This window comes from Schistocerca serialis, chromosome 2, assembly GCF_023864345.2.
Source record: "Schistocerca serialis cubense isolate TAMUIC-IGC-003099 chromosome 2, iqSchSeri2.2, whole genome shotgun sequence".
NCBI classification, from domain to species: Eukaryota; Metazoa; Arthropoda; class Insecta; order Orthoptera; family Acrididae; genus Schistocerca; species Schistocerca serialis.
The window spans coordinates 822,091,911-822,103,434 of NC_064639.1; the positions used below are offsets into that span (position 1 = coordinate 822,091,911).

At 39.7% G+C, this 11,524-nt stretch overlaps 1 protein-coding gene across 1 annotated transcript in view; it reads right to left on the minus strand.

Moving 5' to 3' along the window:
• Positions 1-9,589, minus strand: part of LOC126458071 (F-actin-capping protein subunit beta) — a 49,676-nt gene extending 40,087 nt beyond the window's left edge. Inside the window, exons 1-3 of the mRNA XM_050094884.1 lie at positions 9,294-9,589; positions 8,717-8,928; positions 7,001-7,173 (exon numbers count right to left, since the gene is read on the minus strand). Of these exons, the coding sequence (XP_049950841.1) occupies positions 7,001-7,173; positions 8,717-8,928; positions 9,294-9,296 (388 nt within the window). The 5' untranslated portion in view covers positions 9,297-9,589. The remainder of the gene's footprint in view (positions 1-7,000; positions 7,174-8,716; positions 8,929-9,293) is intronic.
• Between the last annotated feature and the right edge of the window lie 1,935 nt (positions 9,590-11,524).

Below are 11,524 nucleotides of genomic sequence, written 5' to 3' on the forward strand. Positions count from 1 at the left end.
GACAATCTACAGCACTAGTCTGGCAGATGATAGTGGCCACTCATACTCCATGGCAGTGGACTGGATCCAATAATTTCAAAGCTGAAGGTGCTAATGAGCCACAAACACTAGCAACCATAGGCCAATCGGGACAAGACTGGGGCCCAATAAATGAGGAAAAAAGTAGTGTGGTCCCCACTAGAATAGTTGTGGGCAAGCAAGCAGAGAGTGTTAAGCCTTCGCAAGCAGCCAGTCTTACATGCTGAATTTGCACCAGCCCTGTAAGTTATTTATCAGAGATGGGTATGAAAAATCAGGACTGTCCAATAGCTGTGTATTTAAGCAGAATTCTGAGTCAGGATGGATCCTGGTATGATGATGATAATGCACAATTCAGGTATTAGGGGGAGAAATTAGAAACCATGGAAATAGGTCTCTGCAGAGACCCTTTGGATAGTGCCTTGGAACTGGTGTTCAGCCAAGGCTACAGAATGGAAACTGCATCAAATGCAAATGTCACTGACATACAGTGCTGGAGTTACTGCTAAATCGGCACCAAGCCTTGAAAACCCGTCATGTACAATAAGTAAAATGTCAGGCTCTAAGCACTGTCATATGCCTTATGTAGGTCAAGAAAGAAGGCAAGGAGGTGGCATTTAGAAAAACACTATCAGAGAGCTGTTTTGAATCTAGTCAGATGACTGATTGTTGATAGTCCTTCCCAGAAGCTGTACTGACAAGAGGACAGAGGGCTTTGCAATTCAAGACCACAGTATAGTACTGGGCTACTACCACCTTTTCAAGTAGCTTGCACACCATGTTGGTGAGGCTAATCAGTCAGCACTATTGATCGAGGTGGAGATTTTATTCAATTTGAGGATTGAGGTGACGATCCTGTGTTGTTACTGTGAAGAGAAAACATCCTAGCCAAATATAGTTGAAGACCTTGAGTATATGGAGTCTGAGAAACTTTCAGATGTTCGAACATCTGTTTGTGAAGTAAATCAGAGCCTGGGTCCATATCAGTCAAGGTGACCTGTAGACAGGGCAACAGCTATTCCTGAGGTGCAAGTGATCACTTCGGAGACATCTCCTAGAACCTTGTTCGGGTAATCTGACGAAGAAGAATAACCTGGTGGTCAAAGTATATAATTTCAGCTGGTTCTTTGAACAGCCCAACATAGTAAATGGTTCATTGAGCAGTGAAAGATTGCTGCCCCTTCAAAATATGAGAGGCAATAAGAGACCTTCATCTCTTGGATTCTGCAATCTTTAATTAGCGTAGCACACTATAGGGATCGGAGAGAATACTCGTTTCCTCAATTGATGGAGATGCGGTAGTAGGTGAATTTTTGTAAACCAACTGGCCAAGGTCTCCAAGAATCAGCAATATATACAATCCATGTGTTGCCATTAAAAGCGTCACATTGGGAATGGGAAAAATGGCTTGACATCTAGCGGTAAACCCTGATTTTGGTTTTCTCTAGAAGTGAATCCCCAGCAAATACAAGGACAAATCTTCCAATGGCAACCTTGTTGTCTGGCAGGTCTCTATGTGCACGACATACAAAATGGAAACCACATTTCTCCAAATGTTTGTGTAGTCCTGCTGAAAAACAATAATACCCTGTACCATGTTTCGTAACATCTCAGTAATAGGTAAACCACCAAGTTTTTTTTTTACATGAGATAATATCTAGAACTAGCAAGGGTTCACTGTTTTAATTAATGTGGAACCATTTTGAAATTTATCAACAAAAGCGATTTCTCCGAATACCTTTTCTACATTATTCACAAAGAACACTGGCTTAGTCAAGGAAAGGACACTCCATCTGTTCAGGTGCAATCCACGAACTGAAAGGAGTAAGCTGCTTTGTTTTGCCCCTCCTCCCCAGGCATGGCCAAGGAGGGACATTTCCTAGGGTCATAACATTCGATACTTTTTAGAGTTCCAGTTAGTCCAAGGAGATTGCCGAGAGCCAAATATTCACTGTGATGCTGACTACACTGACTGAGGGCTCTCCTCACAGGTACCACTCAGCCAGAGCAATGGCCACCTGGCTTGATGGAGATGACCAGCTGGTGCAAAATAATGCCACATCGTGCAGACAAACATAACGGATGTCTTATGAATGAGTTAGGTTGACAGCAGTGAAAAGCCTGAGCAAAGATACACTCAGATAAGACGGCAGCACGCACGTACTGACAAAAGAGTTGTGAGCCCCTGGGGCAAACCATTAGCTGACCAAGTCTTTCGACCAGAGGTTAGGAACACAAAGGAAAAGATTTTAAGCCTTAACATTTCATTCCAAAATAATATTCTAGTTCCATCACATTACTATCATTAGAAATATAAGAGAAGGGTCAGGTATGCCCTTTGAGATTAGCTATGGGATTTCATTTCAGTATCAGTTATTTTTGTAAACATCCTGCAAAACAATTTTATATGGAAGTTAACCCATAATCTTCCTTCCTTTAGTACAGCAATATGGAATTCCCACATAGTTCCTGACACCCACTGCCTAAGTATGGGACTGTTTTCAATTTAGAAACCTGTAATCGTTCCAAATGTTGGTTTGAACACTCTGATATTTTTCCAGCTGGGAGGTGGTAGGCTCTATAGCTGAGTCTTTGCAAGCTGATCCCTGACAGTTGCAGTGGGCTGTACGCAACAGTTTCATCCAACTACCTCAACCAATAACGTAATTCGAATTTGTAGAAGTCTCTATGGCAACGCCTCATTCTTGTTACAGCTATTTAATGGCTACTGTTTTCGCATGCAACCATCTGCATTTCACAGTTGAAAGCTGGCAACAGTGCTGTAGGCAATCAAGGATCTTCTTTCGCTGTCTCGACTTTAATCTTACTACAATATTTCTTTACCGAACCCTGGCTTTTATTGGGGATCTAAATTTTAATACAGAATCCAAGTCAACATATTCAAATACACACAGCAATTTCAGAGATGAACGTCACATTAACTGCCTGCGAAGATCTAAGGACCCACCACGGGTCAAACTACAGAGTGTTGGAACAGTGGCCTCTCAGTTAGCCACCATGATTAATGCTCTGTCTGGTATCCTCCTCTTTTGAACCCAAGAACTGGTTAACCAGAACGCAAAGGCGTGGGTGGGGCGGGGGGGGGGGGGGGGGGGGGGGGGGAATATCCTGGATTTCCCAGTTAAAAATACACTTTTTTTCCATTTTAATGGGCAGTATACTTTCCCTTGGAGCTGTAAAACTTATCAATCCTTTGAAAGGTAAAGGTTTTATACACTGGTGCAGAACTTTCGGGCACTCTAGGAAACAAAACACAGCAAAAAAATGTGTTATGGAAAGCTCTTTGATGAGCAGCAACATGCACACTGTTTACTTTTTATTACGGAAGTATAAATAGGAATTCCACCAAATACAGTACATTAGTTTCCAAAGTACTGACATCAGTATTGAGATGCACTTTCGTTAGCCAACAGCAACATCACAAGTTAAGTGGCGGAAATAAATGAACAGGAAAAGTTAACGATTTAAATGAATATACAAATTAAGCTTTCACATGTAATATTAGTCTTTTTTTGCATGTGTTACCTGATAAGGTATATCAAACACAAATGTGCCAGTAAAATTTTAAATAATGATTTAACTGGATGGCCTTCTAGGTCCAAAAATTTTCTAAGCGGTAAGTTTTGAATGAAAGTTGAATACTCTGCAAGTTAAGAAATTCATCGCACACTGTCACACGTAACATAATTCATCTTGCATAAAAAGAAATTTACTCTTAAAGCAAAGTTTCTCAAACCATCATTCAAAATATTTTCCTGTGACCTGCTAGAAATAGGTTCATTTGAACAGCTGCCAGGGAGCATCAGCGAACAGGCATTACCGCCATGCGCAACTATAATGATGTAAAGGCCCCATACTTCATGTTTCCTCAGCCTCTACGCCTTTCGTTGCATTTCTATTTGGAATTTTGTGTGTACTGGAGCATCATGTGACCATGTGCAGCACCATGATATGTTGTTCAGAGGGGACATACGGAGTTATTGTACTTAGGGAAATTGTTTTATCACATCTTATCCAGATAAGGAATGCAAAACAAGAAAGCAGTCCTTGGCATAATATTCAACTCAAAACTTGACTCTATAACTCAAGAGTACCCTATATTTTGTTATCAATACTGATTTATAGGATTTCCGATCAGGTTTACACCCACACAGCACTGTAAAAAGCTAGTAAGAAGGAACACAAATTTCTTGCAAAAATAAAAGAATGTTGTTTGTATATGCCTGAATTAACGACTATAAGTTTTTCCATCACTTTTTCTAAACACATAAATTAACAAGGTTATCTGTGAAGTCAAGAAACTGTATAATTGGCAGTTTATAATGATATGAATATCGGGTCTTCAGCCAGAAAATATGTCATCTTGACACAAAATTTTGGTAGTCCACCTGGCCACCATCTTCAGGTGAGTAGCCAATCACTGAACTCACTGAAACTGAAACCCAACCTCAGTGGGGCTCCTTTATACACCACCTGTAGGTCCACCGCGCATGAGTGAATGTAGCTGCCTTCTAGCACAAAGCAAGACAGTGAACCTATGGTTAAAATCTGTGGAAATGATATATTGATATCAAACACCGTTGACATCATTTGATGACCGAAAGAAAGACTGTTGTTTTATAATGTCAAACAAAAGAGAGATCCAATTCTTACTCAAAGAATCCCCTTATCCCTGTTTATAATACTGTCAGACAGCCAAAAATCCTGTTTTCTTTGCATTAAAAAACATTGGTCTCTGATTTCGATTTATCGCTTCCACAAGTTTTCATCACCAGTGCTCTGTTGTGCTTTGCAATAGAGGGCAGTTATGTCCGTGCACGCGCAGTGCACCTACAAGACGTCAAGACGTGTATGAAGGCGCTGCCCCTGCTGTTTGATTTCAGTTCTGGTGAGTTAGTGCGATGGTTTACTCACCTGAAGGTGGCAGCCAGGTGGACTTCCGAAATAATGTGTCAAGATGACGTTATGTTCCAGCTGGAGACCCGATAAGAATATCATCAGTTACTATGCTGGGAAAGTTTACGGAGCGAGGGCAACTTATATTCTACTCCAAGAGTAAATATACTGCCTTTCGGCGGGGGGAGGGGGGGGGGGGAGTTACAATGGTAGAATATGGTGTACTGCTTACCAAAGAATGGTATTCTGTAAACTTAAGATGTAAACAATACAAATTAAGAAATAATGTCAAGCCTAGAGGATGTACCACACAAGTGTTGAACGATGTCTTGTGATAAAAAAAGCATTGTGTTTCATGGCAGGCTGACTTGCAAAATTGTGTTCAAGCTGTCAATATATTTGAAACTAAACTTTTCATTCAATACTACTGACCAAATTCGCCTGCTTAGTCATCTTCAAGTGAACATTTACCAACGTTTGTACGTATATAGAACAGATATAACATTATGTCATAAAATGAACAGGAAATCACAATACTCCAAGCAGGTCAAAATTTCGTAAACCATGTTAAAATGGATAATTCGGCTTAAAGTGCAGATTCCTATGTCCTGATTCATAATAATATAGGCCCCCTACCTGGTATTAAGCTTTTCAATGTGGTTTTTGGGATGCCTATTTTCTTGGAATACCAGTACTTTATCATCTTGTACTTGGTTCTTTACTATGGCATTACAGTGTATGTGCCAGAAGATGAAAATGTGCACTTGAAATTCAGCGAATGGTTGAAACTGGCCAACAGTGTGGAATGAAACACAGTTTCAAATTGATTGCCTGCCTCTGTGGAAAAGATTAATAAAAGCCAAATTTCTTTCGTAAACCAATAAAAATAATTTCATTGTTCTGCAAGATGATTAATGCTTGATTGCCAATGATGTTGAAATGAAATAAAATCAGAAAACAAACTAATAACATATTTTAGTTTTCCATAATTATGTGAATGTATTTTCATTCACTTTACAGCCCCCAGCCACAGAAATCAGTTTTGTTTTCACCTGACGCGAGAGCTGTAAATTAAGACAAAACAGCAAATCACAAAACGCAAACACACGTCACATGAAGACCACCCTAACTACTCAGCCTTTTCTGCACCTGTGTGAATTTGGCAACTAGGTTGCACCAGAAAAAATTTTCTGGCTAGCATCTGGCTGCTACTGCGCATACAGCTAACAGCCTCCGTTCAAGTAGCCAGAAGTAGGAGAAGGTTCTGCTCGAAGAAACTTCAGCTCTGCGCATGTGAGTGAGCGCAATGGCAACTGATCAAACGAAGTAATGTAAACAGGCGTGACATCACCCTCATCGAAAGCAGTTTGTTGTAACAAAGTACTGCATAGTTTTCATCCTATAATCTTTCGTTCATTTTGCTGTTGGTGTACGCTTGCATGTGCACTGTGTTTTGTTGTAAATGGTGCATTTCCTTTTCAGCTTAAGTTTCATTTTGGTGTTTTTCTCTCATTTATGTTTTATTGCAGTAGTGAGGTAAAGTAAAATTCTTTGTTAAGATTACAAAAATTTAACTGAAGTCTACAACAATGAAAAATTCCTGGAATTCTAAAATATTCACTGGTTTTTCCGGCCGAAAAATTCCTGGGCTTTCCCCAAATTTCCCAGGTCTTATTTACCCTATCAAGAGAATCATTCCTGATAAGAAATTCCCAATGCTCATTCGGAGAGAAAGTAAGAATAACAGTCTCTCTAGCAGTGCATTTGGGACAATTCTACATTTACCAAACATTGCAGAGACAAACAAATATATGATACTACACGAAACACAATGAGAAAAAGTGTCCCATCTGTTTATCACTATGGACATATTTTTTACAGAAGCCTTTATATATTTCGGTCAATAATATTACAATAATAAATCTACAACTTTAGACTTCAAACACCAATGAATGCCCCTGTTTAAGTGTACTACCTGCAAAATTTACCACCTATCAGATAATATAACAATAAATTATTTCAAACCGTAGCATCACAGTTTTGTCTTGGAACAAAAAATACTAACCTGCAAATCCATGCTCCAGGTCCCATAAATAAACAGAAGATACACCACCTTCAAAATACATCTCTCTATACTGGTCAAACGCATGATTTGCATCTATTTCAAGTTTCCTGAGTCTTTCTGATGGCATTGATCCATCTTCTAAAGGTGGGTCATAGGTGTTACTCCAAGGAGACCTGTATTGAAAACAGATGAACTTTCTGTCATTTTAGAATTATTCAAGAATACACCCAATGAAAAATTTATCATCTAACGCAAATAATTTCAATGCAGTTACCACTAAATCAACAAAAGTGAAACCAATAGAGCAAAAAAAAAAAAAAAACAGAACTAATACTTGGTTGACTTTTTTGTATCATTTACTCTAGTTTCAAACAAATGTAGCACACTGGTAACATAATTATTACAATGTAGTAGCCCCCCCCCCCCTCCGCCCTTTTCAAGAAATGGCAGTTCTTGCTTTCAAATAGAGCACAACGTCACACAGTAAGTACAGTAGGCCTATTTCAGAAGGTCTGTTTACTGAAATAAACAAAATGTTATGCTTGCAACATAAAAGCTTCTCATTTCAAACAAAACTCCACTTCTTTAGACCAAAATTCCAAACTAGTTAGAGTAGTGTACACAAATTTATAGCTGCTTTTTAAACATGATTTTGTGTGTTACTGATAATGTCACTTCTTCCAACCCTCCTCTGAAATCTGACTCATCTGTAGCAATGACTGAGGTCCAGGGTAGATTGGAGTTTAACAGTTTTGGTTCAGAGTTGGAGAAGCCAAAAGAATGAATTCAAAATAAAATACAGGTTATGGTAAATGATTAACCTGTATGAAGACTATGTTTATGTTCAGCCATCACTATGACACTATAAATAATTGCCTACTGTTTTAGCTTCAAACTTTGTAGTTTTACATTCTTTGCTGAATGAAATTTCTACACAAAACCTCTATTGAAAAGTTCAGTGTCATATGGGGGGGGGGGGGGGGGGTACAAATGTCTCATCGGTGACACGACAAGCACACTATGTATCAAACCTGTGTATTTACTTTCCTCCAGCAATCATGCAATCAATGCTGCGTATGTCAACTATTACTATTGAGGCAGCAGCCAGGTTTTTCCTGGATCAGTTTTGGGATTAATATGTAAACCTTTAAAAGATGCACTTTTGGTTGCCTACATTCATATCATAGCACATGCCCTTTTCTTCATGGATAGGCCTAATTAAAATCTCAATATAGCTATTAAAACTTCATGTTAGATACCAGACAGATATCCAAGTATTCTGATTCACAAACTATCAAAATCCATTGGATGAGGAGGCATTAATTACTTTACTCACTTTGATATCAGACAGACTTTTGAATCACCTTGGTACACATGAACTACATTTGATGCTGTTTTACATTGCTCACAAGATGACTAATTCCACTACACAGAACGTGATGTTCTGGCTGACATATTCAGTGAGCAAAATTGCTGGTCTTATGTTAATGAAGTGCTGCATTCTACCACTTGTGCATACTTTATCCATTAAACATGCCAACAACACCTGCATTTACTGAGTTTAAAAACCAGCGCCAACAACAAAATGAAGAACAATACACCTATCAGTACACTTTAATGCTTACACTTAAGCATTTCAAATCTGCATAATGTAAAAATTCCAACGGGGAAAAAACCATACTGACTTAGTCAAGTCACGACACAATGTAACGTTACCTGTATGAATCACCATCTCTATTGTAGTCACAAAGAAGATAATCTTTCCCCATTTCCTTGTCTCTTGCTATTTTCAGGGGTTGATCTACTGATGAAAGTAAATCTTCACATAGACTTGGTACCAAATCTATTAGGTCACTTAGATTTTTCTCTATCTGCTGGGGCGGCAAACGCCGCATGAGATCCAAAGCACAATCCATCTGCTGGTCCGTCTACAAAATAAAATAGTTGGAAATCACTGTTTAAAATTTGTTCTTTCTACGTCATAATGCTATTTAGGTGCAAATATTCGTTTACTGTCTACGGAGATACCCGGAAGTAACACTAACATGCGCCGCCTATTATCCAATAAATAGCTATACGTTACTCAACAAGCATACATAATATGTAACCCTCCTTAATGACACAAATTTGAAGGAGAACTGTGTACAAAACATCTCACAAACATCAACAAACATTTGACAGAAATAGGGTGTGAACCTCAAACGAAGATGAGTCATCCTTTCAGATGTGTTTATTCCATGTACGCAAAGCAATTAATGTCAAAAACTTCACTGCGCATTTATCAGTAACATACCATTTTGTAGATGAATGTCTATTTATGTATCTGCCCGAACAAGATTCTGTGTCATACACCCGTTGTCCAAAAAAATGGTGACTCGTTGCTATCTATGCGTCGGAAGAACACGGTGAATGATAAGGACCCGCTAATCCAAAGGCTAACCGTGTTCTTCGCGTTATTGACAATCTTTCTTCTCAATTACACATCATTTTGCACATCTTATCAAAAATATATATGTACTACACCCGAATGATACTCTCGCCCTAATAATACAGCCTGAGATCCCCACACCTCGACCAAACACAGTCTCTGGGAACTGATTCCGTATGTAGAAGGCGTAGGATTTATCTGGATACATAATCTCACAAGGAGAACGACAGTAAAGTAGGCAGTAGCTAGATCGGTGCTATGCTTCTCACAGGTGACCGTTATTATTTACAAGGGCTTTGCAGGTGACTATGAATATTTATGGCTGCGCGGAAAGACAAAAGAAATACGAGTGTAGAAAAATTATGACAACTGGATACTTTATAACCATCTCTGTAAATGTGTTTAGAGAAATGCATACAGTTGTTCGTACTTTTTACGACTAAAGATGAAAACCGATTTTAAAACTGGAAGCTATCAAACTTGTCCAAGCAAATCAGCAGTACATTGTTATGTTGAGTCATGGTGCTGGAGTGCCAGTCTGCAGTTTAAGTGACAACGCACTATTTACGGACTGGTGAGAGAGCTATATGTCATCCGAACGATGAGAGTAGAAGGAAATGTGCTGCTAGCAAAGTGTCAGTTTCATGGAAAGTAATTTGTTTTTTCTCACTTCTGACAAAGTCCTCTCCCACTAACTCTTGAATTCAACAGGGGTGTAAATTATATGGGACAAAGTCCTAATATGTATCACATACAATAATGAATACTCCATAATCATAGCGGAAACCACAGAAAGTGAGCCGCGTGGGGTTAGCCGAGCGGTCTAGGGCGCTGCAGTCAGGGACTGTGCGGCTGGTCCCGGCGGAGGTTCGAGTCCCCCTCGGGCATGAGTGTGTGTGTTTGTCCTTAGGATAATTTAGGTTTAGTAATGTGTAAGCTTAGGGACTGATGACCTTAGCAGCTAAGTCCCATAAGATTTCACACACATTTTGAACACAGTAAGTGAAGTATTCTGACTTTAGAACAGATCGTGTAGTCCCTTTGAAATTTGAAAATAAATGCAGCATGGTAATGTGGAAGAGAATGTATCCAAAAGACGCAATAAAAAATAAAAGGCTACAAACACTCACTGAGTCCTGACGCTTACAGCATGCCCTGTTCTATAATGAAAACTGCAGTCTGTAAAATTGGTCAAGCACAGACAGTCATGATGGCATGCCCTATTCTATACTGAAAACTGTAGTTTGTGTATACTATTGGCCATTAAAATTGCTACACCAAGAAGAAATGCAGACGATAAATGAATGGTTATTCATTGGACAAATATATTATACTAGAACTGACATGTGATTTCATTTTCATGCAATTTGGGTGCATAGATCCTGAGAAATCAGTACCCAGAACAACCACCTCTGGCCGTAATAACGGCCTTGATATGTACGGGCATTGAGTCAAACAGAGCTTGGATGGCGTGTACAGGTGCAGCTGCCCATGCATCTTCAACAACATACCACAGTTCATCAAGAGTAGTGACTGGCGTATTGTGACGAGCCAGCAATTGGTGAGAGATCTGGAGAATGTGCTGGCCAGGGCAGCAGTCGAACATTTTCTGTATCCAGAAAGGCCCGTACAGGACCTGCAACATGCAGTCGCGCATTATCCTGTTGAAATGTAGGGTTTCGCAGGGATTGAACGAAGGGTAGAGCCATGGGTCGTAACACATCTGAAATGTAACGCCCACTGTTCAAAATGCTGTGAATGAGAAAAAAGAGGTGACAAAGATGCGTGACCATTGGCACCCCATACCATCACACCGGGTGATATGCCAGTATGGCGATGACTAATACATGCTTCCAATGTGCGTTCACCGCGATGTCGCCAGACACGGATGCGACCATCATGATGCTGTAAACAGAACCTGGATTCATCCGAAAAAATTACGTTTCGCCATTCTTGAACCCAGGTTTGTAGTTAAGAACATAATTGCAGGCACTCCTGTCTGTGATGCAGCGTGAAGGGTAACCGCAGCCATGGTCTCCGAGCTGATAGTCCACGCTGCTGCAAACGTCGTCTAAGTGGTCGTGCAGATGGTTGTT